The 18902-nt window shown below is 43.5% G+C and overlaps 1 protein-coding gene across 2 annotated transcripts in view; it reads right to left on the reverse strand.

Moving 5' to 3' along the window:
* LNX1 (ligand of numb-protein X 1) overlaps window positions 1–18902 on the reverse strand; it is a 106851-nt gene that overhangs the window by 79991 nt on the left and 7958 nt on the right. Inside the window, exon 2 of one of the 2 annotated variants that reach the window (XM_054687874.1) lies at window positions 9620–10100. In XM_054687874.1, coding sequence (XP_054543849.1) covers window positions 9620–10011 — 392 coding nt within the window. In that variant the 5' untranslated portion in view covers window positions 10012–10100. Of the gene's footprint in view, window positions 1–960; window positions 1301–9619; window positions 10101–18902 lie in introns of those variants that run through there. The other variant, XM_037530490.2, reaches the window with a different exon arrangement.

Consider the following 18902-nt stretch of genomic DNA (forward strand, 5'->3'; position numbering starts at 1 on the left):
AGTCTTCTTTCATTTGTTCACTGACTCTAGTTTATACAGCCCTTACTATTTTCACCTGTCTGGCTAATAAGGAGGAATACATTTTTGTAAATGCTGCAAACCCAGAGGCACACATAACACTCTTTATGTGATTGTTAGAAGCTGTTTGCATCAATCTGCAATCTTCTTTCAAAGTTTACTAACACAAGGAGCCAGAGAAATATCATTGTAGAGTTTGGGGACATGAGTCATTTCCTCTTACAAAGCCTTGGTCACTTAGGAAAACGTCCTCATGTTTCAGAGGGATGCACAGTGAATAATTTAGGGGTGAAATGTCACGATGACTACAATTTACTCCAAACCACATCAGCCCCCCCCCCCAAAAAAGTAAGTGTAGCAATATAGCAAAATATTCATCATTAAATCTAAGAGATGGGGATGGTTATTTCAGCAACCCCATTTGTTTAAAACTTGGAAAAAATAAAGATAATGTGGACATGCATATTTCACACGCAGGGTTCTCTGTTCCCTGCAGGCACACTATGTGTTTTCAGGTACGGAGACAGATTGTCTCAATAAAGGGAGGGGTCTACTCGCAATTAGAAGTGCCAATGGAGGTTGCAGGTCTGTGCATGCAAGCTCTGTTCTTAACTGCCTTTTGGTTCTATTTATGGAAAGAAGAGAAGACACATCCAGTGAGAAAATGCAGAGTACCAACAAACCAAAACAGTGTTGGCACAAAGCAGGAAAAAAAACCTGCCTCGTTGGGAAAACTCCGCATTCATAAGATGGTGTTTTTCGGGGTAGTCAGCAGCCAAGCATGCTGCTTGAAACTGCTGGGAGGGTGTTTTGTCCAAGTGCATCTAGTGTATGTGGAAGTTATTCCTCCAAACAGACATTCCAGGCAGGGCACTGCCTCGGGTCCCACCCCCGACATACCCAACACACAAACACAGGCAGGCTCGGTTAGAGGGGACTCACAGTTCCGAGTACAGGAAGTGCAGATTGCCCACATTGTCAATGTAGTTGGCAGGACTGAGCCAAGGCAGGACCAGCAACAGAAGCGCCTTCATTTTCCGAGCAGGCTGCTGCTTTCTTCCTGGCACCTTCTCTCTGTCAGCTGCAAGGCCCAGCCCAGCCCAGCCCCTTTAAACAAACCTTGCCATGTCTCCACACTCAAGTAGATCTCAAGGAATCTGACTTCAAGCCCTTAGATCCAGCCACGCTGATAAATCATGGGCCTGGAAGAGAATTGTGCCTTCTGAATCTCAGATGGGGAGATAAAAGAAGGGAGGGACCCACCAAGGTTGGCGAGAGGGCTGAGGCTGAGAGCAGGCAGGCTGATGCCCGGGAAAGGGACCTGCCCCTCCCTCAGGATGCCGACTGGTTCTCGAGAAGCAGCTGGTACATTTACATCACTGGCCTGGAGCAGATGGGCTGAGGCTAAACTGCGATGGAAGAGGGCATGGGCCTGGCATATTCAGACCCCACGGCGTGAACGAGTAAATCATCAGATGCTGTCCTAGAGCTCGCTAGAGAAAGACACAGTAAGAAATTAGCATGTTTGGAACACAGCCTGGAGACCCGGACGCAGAGCGAGCCTTCAGAGGTTGAGACACAAGAGGGTTAAATGCGAATTGACTCCACCTCTCCATGTGTATTTAGAATGTGCACCGGAGCTATTTTACCTATCACTGTGCAGACCCCACTGCCAGATGTAACAGTGTGATGGCTTCCCTGCTCATTTTGAAAATTGGCCCTGAACAAAAATAGGCTGTGTCATTCACTTTAAGAAAAGCAGTCGTGACAGACATGACTTTCTATTCATATGAGGTACAGATTCCTGTTCGGTGAGAAAAAATGTCACTTCATCCTGTGTCCTGCTGGTTTAATTAAGCTCTGACACTAGCAGTAGAACCTTGGACAATTTATTTAAGCTCTTTAACTCTGCACCCTCCTCAGTCAGCTCATCTCTGAAATGGAAATTCCAACATCTTACCTGCTCCTCGAACAGAGGCTATACTACTTTATCCCTTCTGGCTTTAAGATCTGTGACTAGACTACTTTCTTTATCTTCACCTTAGGACTTCTGTGGAGGCCTAGCTCTGGAAGGCCACAGAAACTCCTAGCAGTCTTCCCTGCTACCCCTTCATCCATTTTGCCAACGCAAGGCCTACATTTTAATAGAAATGGCTCAAAGGGATAGTTCCATTAACGTACAACCAAGCCATTGATGGAAAGCAGACTACAGAAGAATCTGCAGGATGAGACCGAGCGCAGCGAAAAGTGCAATCATGGAAATTTTAACATCAGAGATCTACATTTACCTGAGGCAGGGCTAAATGAGCTTGATACATACAGTAGACCCTTAGAATGTGCTGAGTTAACTTGGACAGTTTAGATCCAAGATTAGCAGCTTTACTAAAGCATAATGCATATTAATTTATAATTTTGTTGAGGCTCTAATTTGAATTCCATTCCCTTTAAACCCAAGTGTGTCAGAGCTGGTAAAGAGCAGTAAAAAGGAAGTTAGTTTTGGTATTTAGATGCTAGTATTTAGAGGCTTGAGTTTGAATGGTAACTCTGCTGCATACTGTGTGACACTGGGCTTGTTGCTTAACCTCTCTGAAACTCTGTACCCTCCGCTGTAAAAGAAAGACAATAATAATAGTGTTTAGTGCATGTGTTGCTATGAAGGTGGAATGAGATAATGCCTATAAAGAACAAAGGGCTCAGTGAGTGTTAGCTATTGTTACTAATATTGTCACTAATAACTACTAATAATAGTAAATGAACCTAGCTGGTAAATCAGCACCTATCTCCAAGATGCTTTCTTATTTTTTTCTTGTCCTTTCTTCCTGCACCATTCAGGACTGTACATGTTAAAGTCTTTTCCTGAATGTAGAGTTTCACAGAGTCCTGAGACATGCTCTTCTTGAATGTCCAGGGCCTATTGTATAGATCATAATTTAAAAGCAGCAAATCTATAATAATGGCCTTGGGCTTCACAGGGGTGTTCAATAACATTTCTGATCATCTTGCACACATCAGATTGCTAAGTCTTTGGTGGTGGTGGGGGTGGGGGCAAAGAATGCCTGCCCTTCCATCTCCTTGTAGTTCAAGAGGACATATTTATTAATAGATATGAATACAATATACAAGCAAAGGTATTGTTTTTTGTTGTTGCTTATGTTACTATTAAAACCATTGGTGGTTGTCTATTCAATGTCTAACCTCATTTCCTTCCTTTTAATAGACCCCAGATTTTGTTCATGGTGGTAACACACTTAACCTCTCTCACAGATGGATGACCAAGTATCATAGTACTGGCCAAAGGTATAAGCAGAAATTACTGGGTGATGCATCCCCAGAAAGCACTTTAAGGGAGGGTGTCTCGGTTTTCATATTGTAATTTTGTCCTTCCTATTTTGTTCTTTCTGCCTGGAACTCAGCTGCAATGTTGGAGTTTGAGCAGCTATTTTGGGACCATGAGGTAACAGACTTGAGGATGAAAGCTAAACTGAGAAGTAGAAGGAGCCTGGGTTCATGATGGCATCATGGTAACAACACACTAGTCCTGACTTCTTACCCACAGAGTTTGTGTTAAATAATATAGTTAAATAAACATAGCTGGAATTTTCTATTATCAGACATCAGACATAATCCTAATTAATACACTCTCTTGGGGAGAAAATCTCACCATTTTGGGGGCATAAATTATTCTATAGCTTTTTTGCCAGTAAACAGCCTTGTAGCCAGACTCTGCCTATTTATCCTTAAATGTCATCTCAGACATTACCGATCACTTCCTATTTTCCTGTGCCTTTTCTCCTCACTGAATTGAGAATTCCTTGAAGGCAACAGTTCTACCGGTTTTGCTCACCATTGTATCTTCACTATAGTGTCTGGAATGCAATAGATGGTCAAGTAATATTTTTTGAATGAGAAGAGAATTCAATTCAGTTAAAAAGACAGTAGTTTGGACCTAGTTTTAATGATCAGAGGAAAATTAGTAACACATGACGTTAAACTTTACAATAGCCATGGCAGGGGTTGAATATTTATACAGATGGATAATAAACATCCAGGCAAAAAGGAAAAATGTTAAAGACTATTCCTGGGAATGAAATAGTCTTCAAGACTATCAGGAGAATGACGTTTCTTTAAATAATTGCAGGGAGCATAATCTGATGGAAACTCAACGGTTCTCTTAAGGTAATGCAGGAAACCTGCCTCATTTCTTTCATGCCCAGAGCTGGGAAAAGAGGGACTCTCAACAAGGTAGAAGCCAGGAAAAAGTTAGGCTTATGGTTAGAAAGTCACAAGGAGGATGTTTGTGGAACACAACCATAGTGGATGTATTTGGCCAGGCAGCAAGGTTCAATAAGCCTTGTTACCTACCCACATTTTCAAGGGTAATACTTCCTTAGACCTTAGCTCTGACAGTAAAATCTTCCCTGTACTTTAGACACCAAGCGGAGCCTGTATTTCAGTGAACACACCACAGAAAAGAGCCACCAGATAGAAGGAAAGGTCAAGAGCAGTTCCTGGGCAGGTCTTTGGAGAAGAAACTCCTAGGGCATCGGGAGCAAAGTTAACCAAGAAAACACCGAGAACATTCAGTTGGGTATGCCTTAGGCCAGTTACCTCACATTTTCACTCAGGGCTGCTTTCGAAACACTGAACAATGATCTCTTTGTTCTTGCTAGAAAATACTTAAGAAGGGTCAACTTTATTATCTCCCATTTTTATTATCTCCCAGAAGAGAGAAACTAAAGGGCAAAGTGACTTGTCTACGAAATAATTCAATGCGCCTGTGTTTTCAACTTCTCTCCTTTATGGTTAAAAGGTCATTTCATCAGAGGCAGAAATCATGGCGTGCATAGATTTTTCTTTCATTCATGGCCAGACCAAATGTGGATCCTTGATAAATATTACACATGCAGATAATAATATTACACAGTGAAGATGAAGTCTTGAGCCTAAGGGAACTCCCACTCAGGATCAAGGAAGGAAAATCTTGGCCTTTACCTACCCTCTCTCTGATGGGCTAAGTCAAGAGAGAAGCATGGATTGGATCTCTGCAATGTGCTTTGGTTAGGATTCAACCAGCCCATCACCCTTGTGGGATTTCTTTGCAGTAGACCCATGTGATGGGAATCTGTGAGCACCTAAGAGGACAGAAGTTAAATAATTCACCAGAACATTCTACAAATTGGCTTAGATACACAGGCTTTCCCATGGAAGAGCTCTCTAGTCTGAGCCAGATATAGTTGTCCAAGCAGCTGCTGGTCTGTCAGCCATGCACACCCACAGTCAGTCCTAAATGTTTTACTTACAATTCAGGGCCTGAAGCAGTTAGATGACAGTGTTTGCAAATGACATACATTCTGGAGGAAACAGGCAGCATGCCCAACTCATTGCTATTAGTAATAATATGGTCTTATGGAAAGGCCTTGAACAGAGAACTTGGCTGAGGGGAAAAATATTTCTCCAACATATGTTCTTTACTAGAGGAACAATGGAAATATCCTAAATATAACTCATTTCTGCAAGAGCTTTGCTTTCAAGAAGTTGACTGAAATAAATTCCCATTTTACAAATGGGGAAACCTAAGTATGGAGTTTCCCATGAAGTCCGGGACTGTTAGCTCTCTAGAGTCTGTGTGGCTCCTATCCCCCAGAATTATAGTTACGTTCTCCTTAACTCTCAGCCTGCCTAGTTGATGTTCCTCAAAATGCCATAAGACAAAGAACACTTTTTAAACTCATTACATTTTAAATAATGAAATTAAGATGCCAAGTTTATAAACTGAGGTATCTTCTATTACATATGCATGGCAACCCTCCCATACAAGCAGCCACCAACCTATATATGAAGCCCTTTAGAGAACTATGAGGAAAACTCTTGTCTCCTGGTAACCTCTTGGTTTCCCCAGTTCAAGGAACTCCAGAGGGTATAACTACTTAATCTTAACATCCCTTCTGAGATAGGAAGAGGTGGTCTCCCCGCCCAGTCACAGGCCCTGGGCCCAAGAAGTTTCCAGAGTCAGGCCTGGGTTAGCTCCAAATTCTTAATCCTGGAATAAAATGCCCCAGAGGCTGGGAGGAGAAGGGGTGTATATTAAGCATTTGATGACTAATATATACAATGTATTTTTGGAAACGCAGGTGTCAACCTACTTAGGAAGTTGATGTGTGGAGAGGATAGGAGCAGGTGTTGAGCTCAACACCTCTGTGATGTGGGAGATTTCCTCTCCACTGAGAGCTGCTGTGAAGGAGGCCACAGCTCAGAGGAGTGATTTCAATTAGTTTTAGGTGCTCTCCTCACTGATGTTTTTCAAAAGTGCATGTCATTATCAGCTGAGAGTTCATCAAGCCTTCACCCCGGGCTTCCTTGAGGCGTGTGGGTCACAGCCTGTGTGGGCGGGTGAATGAAGTTCCCGCTGGGCAGCTGAGGTGTGCTTGTGTGTCATTTCTCTTCTAAGACCCCACAAGGTCCCAAACAGTCCCTTATAGCCCTTTCTCTGTCCCACTTCTGTTCTGACCTTGCCCTCAGACTCTGTGTCATCTTATTCCAATTTTTATCGATATTCTTGGCCCCAAATCAGTGCCTGCTGAGGGGTGGGGCAAGAGAGGAGGTGCTGCTGTGCTTTCACTTTCTCTCCAGAGAATGTTTCCATTTCTTTCTTTCTCTGTCTCCACTCTTACCCCTCTCCTAAGCACTCCTGTAGTGGACAGAAAATCACTCCCCACCCCAACCCCTGGTACCAAAATGCCCACCTCTCAGTCCTCAAAACTTATGACTATGTTACCTTCCATGGCAAAAAGGACTTTGCAGACACTATTAAGGTTCTTGAAATCAGGAAATCAGACTCTTGAAATTATCCAGGTGGGCTCATGGCTCACGGATGTCCTTATAGGAGGGAGGCGGGAAGGTCAGTGCCACAGAAGATGATGTGATGATGAAAGCGATGATGATGAAAGGGAGACAAAGAGAGGGACACACAGAGACAGAGGCAGAGAGAAAGGAAGAGACCAGAAGATTCTATACTGCTGGCTTTGAGGAGGGAGGGGGCCATAAGCCAAGCAATCTCTAGTAACTGGGAAAGGCAAAGAAAGGGATTCTCCCCTAAAGCCCAAAGGAACTAGCCCTCCAAACCCTTGGGTGGCCCAGTGAGATGCATGTTGGACATTTAACCCTCAGAACTATGTTGTTTATAGCCACTTAGCTGTGATCACTTGTTATAGCAGCAATAGGAAACTAATACAGCTCTCATCACAAATGTCTAGATCATAACATATCAAGAACATGGGAATGTGACAAGACTAGGGAGCTCTATCTACCAGGCCTTTTCTCCTCCTTCTGCTCCTCATCTCTCCTTCCCAGTGTGGCCCCAGTGTGAACTGTCAGTATCGACCTCACCTTTGACCCCAGACCTACTTCCGGTCAGACAGTGCCTCACCTACCTGGGCAAAACAGCAAAGATCACAAATAGAGTCCTTTTGGACATCCTCCTTTAAATACTAACAATAACAGAGGGTCAGAGGCACCCCACAAATCTGAGCTGAATGCATTTGGCTCAGATCGTGTGGAGAAAAATGAGTTCACTGGAGAAAACTTAGGATGGAAAACATGTGCAAAGCATTATACCCAGGTCATTGCTTTGGATGCAAACTTCCATGATAGACAATCTACATGTCCCAAGACACAAAGACTGAGATTCATGACTTAAGGTATGTGACCTTTAGAAAAAACATCTGCACCTGACTCTTCCCCTTGTCATGACAGGAACCAAGATAAATACCAGCCTCCAAATTTCCTTTTACAAAATAATTGTGGTATTATTGTTCATCCTTTTTTAAGCACCTTGCATGTCCTAAGAGGATAGATCATATGGAACAAGACCTAGAGCTGCCCCCGAGGCCTCCCATACATGCCCAGGAACATGATAAAGTAAGTGGGCAAAATAAGAGATGGCCGGGGACACAGGCCACCAGCACGGGCCATCATTTCTTGGCTCTGTGGTCAGTGTGTAACCTTGCTGCAAGGGTCACAGAACAAGTAGCTTGGATGACAGAAGTCTTCTAAATTTCTTCTTTTAAAACTTATTGAAAATACCTCAGTTGTCCTGAAAGGTAGAGGACACTTCCCATACAGAGGAAATTCTACTCATAGGCCATGGAGACATGTCCTTCTTAGTGAAAAACACAGGCGAGGACCACCAGGAAATCTTTTTGGAGACCATGAGCCTCAGAAAAAGCTGCTCATCATACTTTCCCAGCATCTCTCACATTTCAAACCAACCACAGGTAAAAGAAATCACCAACCAGTCACAAAAGAACAAGTGCCATGTGGTGCATCTTATATGAGGTTCCTAGGGCAGACGTGCTCTTAGAGACAGAAAGTAGAATGGGGTTGCCACATGCTAAGAGGAGGGCATGGGGAGTTTGGTCTAATGGGTTCGGTGTTTCAGTTCTGGAAGAGGGAAAAGTTCCCGCAGGTGGTGGCCAGGGGCACGCAGTAATGGGAATGTATTTAATGCCACTTGACAGTATATTTTAAAATGTTAAAAAAAGACCCCACAATGCCCATGAGCTGGTAACAATTACAAATGATGTAACACAATGGAATACTGCTCAGCTATTTAAAGAAAATCCTGCTGTTTGCAACACCTGGATGGACCTACAGGGTGTTATGCTTGGTGAAGTCAGTAAGATGGAGAAAGACAAACACCACATGATTTCACTCACAGGTGACACATAAAGATACAAAACAAACGAATGAATTAATAAAACAAAAACCAACGTTTCGAATACAAGGCCAATAAGTGGGCACCGCAAGGGAAAGAGGAGTGGGGGGGAGCAAACTGGGTAACAGGGGTCAACTGTACAGTGAATGATAGAATTGGACTTTTACTGAAGAACTTCCCTCTACAGACATTGATTTATAATCATGCACACCTAAAACCTATTTAATGTTATAATACAATGTTACTTCAAAAATACTAAAAATAGGGCCTCCCCGGTGGCGCAGCGGTTGAGCGCTGGGTTGCGAAGCTGCCCGCGGCCTCTGTGGCGCCGGTTCGATCCCCGGCTGCTTCCTGGCCACCGGAGGAGGGTCCCACATGGCGCGCAGACCTCTCCTGCCGCCCGCTGCTCCCCTCAGCAGTGTACCTCGGTCCTTCTGCCTGCTCTGCTCCCTGCTCTGGCTCTGGTGAATTCTCTCACCCTCCCGCGCTTCTGACTGTACTCAGTGCATGTATAAACAAAACAAACAAACAAATAAAATAAATAAATAAAGCATGCCTCTATTAAAAAAAAAAAAATACTAAAAATAAATAAAATGAAACTGGTAAAAATGGTAACTATTATGTATATTTTACTATTAAAAAATCCCTCTAACCCCCACTTCTGCCCACTCAACTCTACCACAAGCTGTTCCCTCATACTGAGCCAAAGCCCTAAACACCTAAAACATTTCTTCCTCGGAATGATTCTTTTCATTGTTGCAGAGGAGACCAAGACAGGCCACCTGGTGGAATACGAGAGCACTGGAGATGCCCCGCCCCCCAAGACAGGTGAGTGCCCTCCCTCGCGGGGGCGTGGCCTCCCAGGGCTGGCGGAGGGGGCGGTCCTACCTGGTTTGAAAGTGCTGCTGGAGATCACAGCGCTGCAGCACCTCACTGCAGTGCTCCGTGAAAGGGCAGGTCACCAGCAGCTTGTTGAGGAGCTTGTTGACCAGAATGCTGGACTTCTTGCAGTGCTGCAGGACCACCGGCTGGCGGTCCACCGGGCAAAAGTCTTTCTCCACCAGGAAGTTCGTGAGGCAGACTGTGCAGTAGGTGTGCCCACAGGGCGTGTCCAGAGGGTCCAGCAGAGCTTGCAGGCAGATGTGGCATATGAGATCATCGTCCACGTCGTCCGTGTAGGTGTAGAAGTGGTTTTCCTCAGAGGAGTGGGCTTGGCCACACACGGCACACAGCGGGTCGGGACTGGACTTCGAGTCATCTGCAGGGTCCAGCTGGCTCATGGTCGACCAGGGGGACAGTATGACAGGAAATCCAGTAAAATAATATGTCCTTGGAGCAAATCAAGATCTTCTAGAAGCCATTCACAAACCTAAAAGAAGAAGATGGCTCATCTTTGTTTTCAAAGGTTCCACTTGCTTTGAACATGAGGCAGTGGACAAGGCACTGAACTATGACCGGGAAGCCAGGGTGGAGTGGCCACTCCGGGCACTTTGCCATGTGCCTTCTTTAACCCAGCGGGAAGAATGTTTACTTTTAACATTTTTATGTTGGTGTGTCAAAAATCCCTTGGGTAAGAATAAATCAAAAGACATACACTGGGTTTTCCTGGTGGCGCAAAGGGTTAAGTCTCAGCGCGATCAAGCTATCCGCAGCCACTGCAGCATGATCCCCAATTGCACAGCAGACCTCTCTTGACTTGCCCGCGGCTCCCCTCAGCAGTGGATTTCAGTCAGTCTGCCTGATCTGCTCCCCACTCTGTATCTGGTGAATCCTCTCACCCCCCCCAACCGCTGCCACTGGCCTACACCCCAGTTCTTGTATGCACACATAAATAAACAAATAAATTCAAAAGACATGCCCTAAGAAATGTAACTTGTTAATAAATAAATGTTAATGAAATTAAATAGGCCGGTGATTTATAATATTCTTTGTCAGATCAGGACAAGAAACACAGTTGAGGTTTTCATGGATTTCTCTTATCTTTCTTCCCTCACCTTTCTCTCAGATTCAGAAAATGTTGGCCATCAGAGCCTTCAACTAAACTGTAAGAGCTGTTGGGGCTGTTGTATTTTAACTAGGGTGAAAGCATTGTTCTTAATGCACTGCATTCATTCAGTTAGTCATTTAGTAGGTAAGTGGGTTCCAGAACCATGCTGCCTGGGTTCAAATCCTGCCACCACTATGGACCAATAATTTAAGTCTCTGTTTCCTTATCTGTAAAATGGATGTAATAGCCAACCAAATAGGAATGTTTGGAGGATTAAATGAGATATGATACATAAAGCTCTTAGGTTGGTGCCTGGCAAATAGTAAGTGCTCAATAAATTTTAGCTACTATACTTACATGCACTTGTCATTGCATTCATTTTGTCTCCAGTCTAGTTCAACTGACCTGGAAACTGAGAGCTATAATTCCTATAAGGGACCTTTTCACTTTGTTTTAAATAGAAATTTTTTACTTATATCTATTTCAAACCAGCAGAATAATGATGCACTATGTATTTTCCTTTGGCACAGAAGCCCAAAAGTAATGCTTTTCTCAACATGCCTGATTAAATCTAAGAAGTCTCTTAGGTAATCAGTTATGCACCAAGCCTGAGCTAGGTAGTGAGTTGGGTATAGAGCTCTTTGAAAGAGCTTTAAAGACAGGCCTTTGGTCTAGGGTAAGGGGTGTAGGGTAAGGGGATGGCAGCACAAGTAATCGGAAGCCCAGGTAATAGGGCAGACAGAGGGTATGCACCAGGTGTCTGAGTGTTATAACAATTAAGAATCCCCTAACTAAACCTTCTTCTTTTCTGAAAGCAAATGAAAAACTTTAAACTTTCCACAAGAAGATAAAGACACATGAACAACCGAACAGGAAACTAGCCACATTTGGAAATAGCACGGCAGTCATAAACTGCGTTACATCTTTTTTCTTTTCCAAATAAAGTCCGAGGTTGTTTGTACAAACATAGCCTTATCTCAAAAAGAAAATACATTGACTTCAAACTTTTCACTGGGTCAGCTTCGTGTTTACATTTCTGTGCTGCACTAATAAGAACACTGTTCAAGAGGTTGAAGTAAAATGCCCCTAAAGTGAAAACATTTGGAAATCATAGCATTTTATTTAGCATCAAAAGAGACCACAGAAGACTAAGGTAGAGTGTGCAGAAGCTAGTGAGTTGTTTTTAGTCAAATTTCATGGAAACCTACACAGCTGCTATTTGTCCTCAAGGTTGATAGAAGGTACTGGAACAACACAGGAAATGCTTTAAGTTGCATAAAAAACAGTTGAAAAATAAACATGCCATGCAAATGGGCCACCCGAAAGATTATCATCAACTCTACGAAGAAAAGCTTCACAGATTGTGAACTAAAGCTCTAGATCTTTTTAAAGTTTCTAAGAGTCTCATTGAATAATCCCACCCATGGGGACCCGACATTTTTTCCCCTTATTTTTGGACTAGAAAATGACAGGAGTACAGGGTGTACCTCGAATTGCATCACAGAGAAAAACAATGTTACATTTCTCGGCTATTCCCTTATTGGTGAAATGATAGCGTTGGACCAGGATTTTGGTTTTCAAACTGTGTTCTGGAAAGTGTCAGATGTCAGGGTCTTTCTGGGACAGAGCCCGCTTTTCCACCTCACCCAACAATCCCATCTCCACTAAGAACCCTGTAAAAGCAAACCACCAGGCTCTGCTACACTGAAGTCCCTATAATTCTGTGCAGACATGTTTGACTTTATTTGGGGAGCTTGGATTTTTGGGAAAATCCTTTGTTCTTTGCTTTCCTATCAATGTTTTTTGAGCATTTACCATGTGCCGACCATGTGCTCAGGACCTGCTATAGATTACGTAATTTAATCCTCACAAATCCCCAGAATTTTTATCCATCTGATAGACCAGGAAACTGAAATGTGGCATGTAAGTTACCAGTCAAACCAAGACAGAAACAAACCTGGAAGGGGCCGTGTTTCACTTTCTGCTTAACCATTTTGCCACTTTGCTCCCGCCTAGCATCTTTCTTATCAGGACTAGTCAAAATGCCAATAATGTAGCCAACCAAATATACAAGCCCCAGGCAATTAGAAGATTTTAATCTCTAGGTCACAGTTCACATCTATTTTCCCAAGATATATGATTAGAAAATTCTTTGAGTTTACTGCGTGGTAAAATGCCTGAGACTGAACGAATTTGGAAGGGGACAAGCAAAAAAGCGAGGTTTACATTCTTTCTCTCCCTTTTGCTCCTCTTTCCTCCTTTTTTCCTTCCCTCCTTCCCCCCTTCCTGTTTTCCTCCTTTCTTCCTCCCTCCCTCACCTCTTTCCTTGAGCAATTTGAGTTCCCTGGCACTCACCCATGTGAATAAACCAGATTCTTAACCTATTATTGTGAACACCACAGTATGTAGTTCCTGACTTGACTTTAGACTAAAAAAGCCTATAGAGGGCCTCCCCGGTGGTGCAGCGGTTGAGCGCTGGGTTGCGAAGCTGCCCGCAGCCTCTGCAGCGCCGGTTCGATCCCCGGCTGCTCCCCGGCCACCGGAGGAGGGTCCCGCATGGCGCGCAGACCTCTCCTGCCTCCCGCTGCTCCCCTCAGCAGTGTACTTCGGTCCTTCTGCCTGCTCTGCTCCCTGCTCTGGCTCTGGTGAATTCTCTCACCCTCCCGCGCTTCTAACTGTACCCACTGCTTGTATAAATAAATAAGTTAAAAAAAAAAAAAAGCCTATAGAAATAGGCACAGATTCAAGTGAGTTGGTTGACCAAGCAGTTTTGGCTTTAAAAGAAGAACCAGGTGGACTTTTAAAAAATGATTAATATCCTCTACCTGCTATTTCATACTTCTAGTTTATAGTTTATAAGCACATAGGATGTATCATGTTTTTAAACATATGTCAGTCTTGCCGTCGAACTGAGAATTATCAAAAATTGCTAAGGCTTGAAAGGTCAACTATTTTCTTCCCCGAAAGTTAGGGAGTGGGCCTGTCAGCCTCGAGTCCTAGCTGCCACTCAGCATGTCAGCAGCAGCACCTCTGGTTCTGAGGTGAGCTCCCTCCTTGGGGTGCGTAGGGGGCTGAAGGTGTGCTCTTAGGCATCCTTGGTACAACCCTTGGTGCCATCATACCCTCTCTTCTCTGGTTTGGGGTGGAGCAAAATTCCATCTCTGTCGTTAATCCCTGCTTCTTTTCTTACCAGCTTACAGTCTCACTTGAAACGTACTGACGTTCTACCTTACTGAATTCTGAACTTCTGTGGCTGACAACAAAGATACATTCTAGAGCAAAAGTGTGTCAGCACTGTCGGCAACCAAGAAGTTGTTAGTGGTCATAAATCCATGGTCTCCTGATGGAACAATCCAATAAGCATAAGAACAGCCTTTGGGACAGAGCGTGTCTGGAGGAGGAACATTTCTGCAGAGATAACTCACCCATACCATGGGGTCCCTGGTGTGCTGGGGTCTTGCCAATTCTCCTTTAAATGCTCGCTGGCTTAAAGAAAATGGCTATCTGACGTAGTCACCAAAATAGACCATGCACTATGCTGGAAAGGAGATGTATGGACATGTCAGTTGGCAAGCTCATGTGCCAGGACAGGATTCGACTCCAAAGCATCTCTTGAATAGCTGCATGAGTCATAGTTTTTCAACAGTAGTAATAGGACTTGATGTTATTAAAAATATTCCATCCTTGTAGTCAATGGTAGTGGGTCATACCCTGACTAATTTTTTTTTAAAGATTTATTTATTTATTTATACAAGAACTGGGGTACAGTCAGAAGCACGGGAGGGTGAGAGAATTCACCAGAGCCAGAGCAGGGAACAGAACAGACAGACCTACGAAAAACACTGCTGAGGGGAGCAGTGGGTGCGGCAGGAGAGGTCTGGCACCATGTGGGACCCTCGCCAGCGGCTGTGGATCGAACTGGCGCTGCAGAGGCTGCGGACAGCTTCGCAGCCCAGCACTCAACAGCAGCACCACCAGGGGAGGCCTGACTAATTTTTCTTTTTAAGATTTATTATTTATGACTACAAGAACTGGGGTACAAGTCAGAGGTGTGGGAGGTGAGAGGAACCACCAGAGACAGAGCAGGGAACAGAACAGACAGATAGACCAAAGTACACTGCTGAGGGGAGCTGTGGCCAACTCAGGAGAGGTCTGCGCGCCATGTGGGTATCTCCCTGGCTGGGGATCGAACTCACGTTGCTGAGGCTGCAGACAGCTTCACAGCGCTGTGCTCAACCCCTTGCGCGACCAGGGAGACCCATACACTGACTAACTTTGTGAAAGAAAAAACACTAGTCATAGATTATTCCAGTCCAAAGAAGCCTTGAGAGATGGTCCTTAAATGGATTAGGCCTTTACTACTTTACAAAATAGACCATCCTGCCTTGGGAGAATTCTAAATATAGTGGAAGGGGCAGAACTCTAAATATTGGGGAGGGCTGGCGGTAATTCATATATTGAGCAAAAATTTGCCTCCATAGACCTCACCCCTATCATGGGTGCCTGCGTTATCCTGGGGGCTATTTAGACTATGTCTAACTCCTTTAATCTTGAATTATTTCAAGACAGAGCACCATCCTCCCCCAAGTTTAACCTTAGGTTCACCTGGCCTTTGGTTAAGCTGACTACTCTTCTCGGCATGCTCCCTGATTTACCAGTGTCCCTGTTAAAGTTATGGGTAAGTGAACCCCAAAACTTCAGAATGGAATGAAACAGAGTCACCTGACCCTAAGACTGAATCTGCCTCCGAGTAACAATGCAACGCCACTGCTCACTGCTGTCCTGCCTGTCTAGCGGGCCACGCAGGCGGCTGTCCTGAAAGCCTAAAGGAAGCCATTAGCAATTCTTGGTCACAGAGGCGAAACAAAATCAAGAGATTTCTAAAGTAGAAAAGTAGGGTCTTTCAAAGGCAGATACAAGAACTATGAACACAGCTTAGAAAATGCAAAGTTATTTAGTGGTATTAGGTGGATTTATATAAACAGAAGTAAGTCGGTGGCTAAACAGTTTGGTACTGGAATCCACAGTATACAATCCAATTCTCAGAACACTGGTTGTAAGGGAATTTGGGTTTTCCCATTTGTTTGTAATCATTCCTATATTTTGATAAAGCTTGTTGTTCTAAAATGTACTGATACAATAAATAACATAAGCAAGGAGAAAGGGAGACTTTTTACACAAATGGCAAACCAGAAATAATTTTTCCCTCTGAGAACACAAATGCTGATTTACTTTTATTGAAATTCACTAAGAAATGAAAAAGTGAAACTAGTGACAAACTAGGGCAGTCAATGAACTAGAACTCCAGCAGCTCCGTGGCCTCCTGACCCCTTCCTGTCCACTCATGCAAAAAATAGATGAAAGTGTTGGAGGTATGCTGGGCCTTTGGGGTTCTCCCCTTTTGCAGGAGAAGGCTGTTTGCTGAAAGACTTGCTTATGGAAAATTCCTATGTGGTCAATGACAGACATTTTCATAAAAATTCACTGAAAAATTTCCTGAATAACAGATACATTAATCCCACTTGTGCTGTGCTGAGCCACAAAGCAGCCTGAGGTAAAAGAAAGCCTATCCTGACACACATGTTTTTGTATATTTTATAATGGCTATTTTTGCCTAATCATTAAGGGAGTTGAAAAAATGTGGGAAACATGAAAAGTAAGTATATTAATATTAATGTTCTAAATTTAAATATTTTATTCATACTAAAAACAATTTCCTCCCATACTTTTCCATCCTTGATTTTAAAGAAACAGAGGCGCAGCGGTTGAGCGCTGGGTTGCGAAGCTCCCCGCAGCCTCTGCAGCGCCGGTTCGATCCCCGGCTGCTCCCGGCCACCGGAGGAGGGTCCCACATGGCTCGCAGACCTCCCCTGCCGCCCGCTGCTCCCCTCAGCAGTGTACCTTGGTCCTTCTGCCTGCTCTGCTCCCCGCTCTGGCTCTGGTGAATTCTCTCACCCTCCCGCGCTTCTGACTGTACCCAGTGCTTGTATAAATAAATCTTTAAAAAAAAGAAAAAGAAATCTTTCTTAAAAAAAAAAAAAGAAAAAAGAAACAAAGGCATCAAAAATATTTTTAAAACCTACCATCAACTTATCTCATTTTCCATAGAAAAAGATTGCCATGTTTTGCAGTTTCTCTGACCAGGTGATAATCTTAAAGATCTTAAAATTACTTATTTTGTAAATCAAGCTACTGCATTGTCTTTAAATAAATTTTGATATTCTGTTCATCATCAGTTTTTCGTATTAATTTAGATGTTATAATATCCCATTAAAATAGTACTTATTATGATTGTTGAGTTTTCTGGTGTTCCATTAAGTTTTGCACTCAAAGTTGACTGTCTCGTGGGCCTCACCTTCATCATGGTCCTGTCACTGTTATTTTTGGAACAGTAGATGGAGTGGGGTGTCAAGACCGTGGCTTGAATCAGCTCTGCTACCAACAACTTTCTCATTCTTGATCTTTCCTTGCACCTGACCTGCTTCCCAGCCAGGTGCCACAGTAACACACAGTAATCACAAACATCACTCACACATTTTAACTAAGGTCTAAGCTGACTGTTGCTCCATCTGCTTATTGTGCTTGATAAAGACACCAGGCAAGCAGTTTGCTGAAGGGTTCATGAGGCAAGAGGAACAACTACTTTCAAGAAGGGGAAAGAAATGCTATCCGAAACCAGGTCTTCAAAATGACCACAAAATGATTGGAGTTGGAACAAGCTTTGTTTCACTCGTATAGAACTGATTCCACTCAAGTGGCAGAAACAGTTCTCTCCAGCCAGAGTGCTATATGGAAGCTGACACTTTGGGACAGTATGAGGCTCGGTGCTACTGTGGTGGTGACTGCTGTATAATTTTGGCTGACTTATTTAATGTTATTCAAAATCTTGTAATCCTTTCAACAATGTGTCTCAAACATGTGAAGACTAAGAACCTCTATACCAGATAAACTCGCAGGCAATTTTTAGATTCAAGGTGCTGAGCTTAAGGTTTTTGTTGTTGGTGATGCTTTAAAATGTGGATGAAGCCAGAAGGGGTAGAATGGGCAGGGAACAGGTGTCCAGCTGTGGGTGAGGCCACAACTTTCTGCATGGATCACGCTCACAAAGACCAGAATGGACCAATGCAGGAAACTCCTCCCTGCTGGTGGCCTTTCTTTTTCTAAAATAATTACCCAGCAGGCATGTTTGTCTAACCACTGGCCTGGCGGAACTCCTAAATTACGTAATTAATTAGAAACAATTAATTAGAAAGCAATTCCCAAGTTAGGCCAAACTCATTTTTCCTCTATTAGGCAAAATAAATTTACATTTACATTTTAAATTATAGATAAATCGAGTGAGATTTAGACCCATCAATAATGTGTCCACCAATTTTTAAAAGATAAATATCAGGTGTGAACTAAGGTACATTAAAGAATGAACAAATGCTCTGTGGGCTATTAACTTATAGACATATATGTATGTATTAGGAAGAAATTTTATTATAGTGCTTTAAGTACCTGAATAAAAATAGTCATACATGTGGGAGTCTCCCTGGTGGAGCAGGGTTTAAAGACAGCGCTATCAAACTACTGTCAGCTACTACAGCACACGTTTGATCCCTGCCTGGCCAGGGAGCTGACTCACATGGAGTACCAGACCTCCCCTGTCTCACCCGCTGCTTCCCTCAGCAGTGTATTTCAGTATATCTGCCTATTCTGCTCCCCACTTTCTCTGGTGAATCCTCTCACCTCCCACCTCCTCTGGCTTATACCCTAGTTCTTGTATGCCTAAATAAATATATCTTTAAAAAAAAGTCACACGTGATAAAAACCATCTTTGAACTAAGAGCCTGGGTCAGGAGTGGGAGCTAGAGGTTGGGGGCAGCAACATATAGAGCAGAGGAGAAAGAGCAGGCACAAAGGTGGCAGGTGCAATGGCTGCTGCAAAGCCCAGGGTTAGCTCGATTCCAGCCCACTGTCTGATATCCAAGAGGGAGCCAGTGATTCACTAATGCAATCTGTGAATGACACTCACCTGCACAGTGTTGCCAACACCCGAAGGGACAGAAAAAAAAAACACAAATGATCGCTAAAGATGTGGAAATAATGGTCAGGAAATGAAAGGAGAATTGAACTCAAAGGAGACAATGTCATACATCTGGAGTCAATATCTGAGACCATAGATACTCAGAAAGTCAGGAA

The sequence above is a fragment of the Talpa occidentalis genome, unplaced genomic scaffold, assembly GCF_014898055.3.
Source record: "Talpa occidentalis isolate TD23 unplaced genomic scaffold, MPIMG_talOcc4v2.1 talOcc4.6, whole genome shotgun sequence".
Classification (NCBI taxonomy): Eukaryota; Metazoa; Chordata; class Mammalia; order Eulipotyphla; family Talpidae; genus Talpa; species Talpa occidentalis.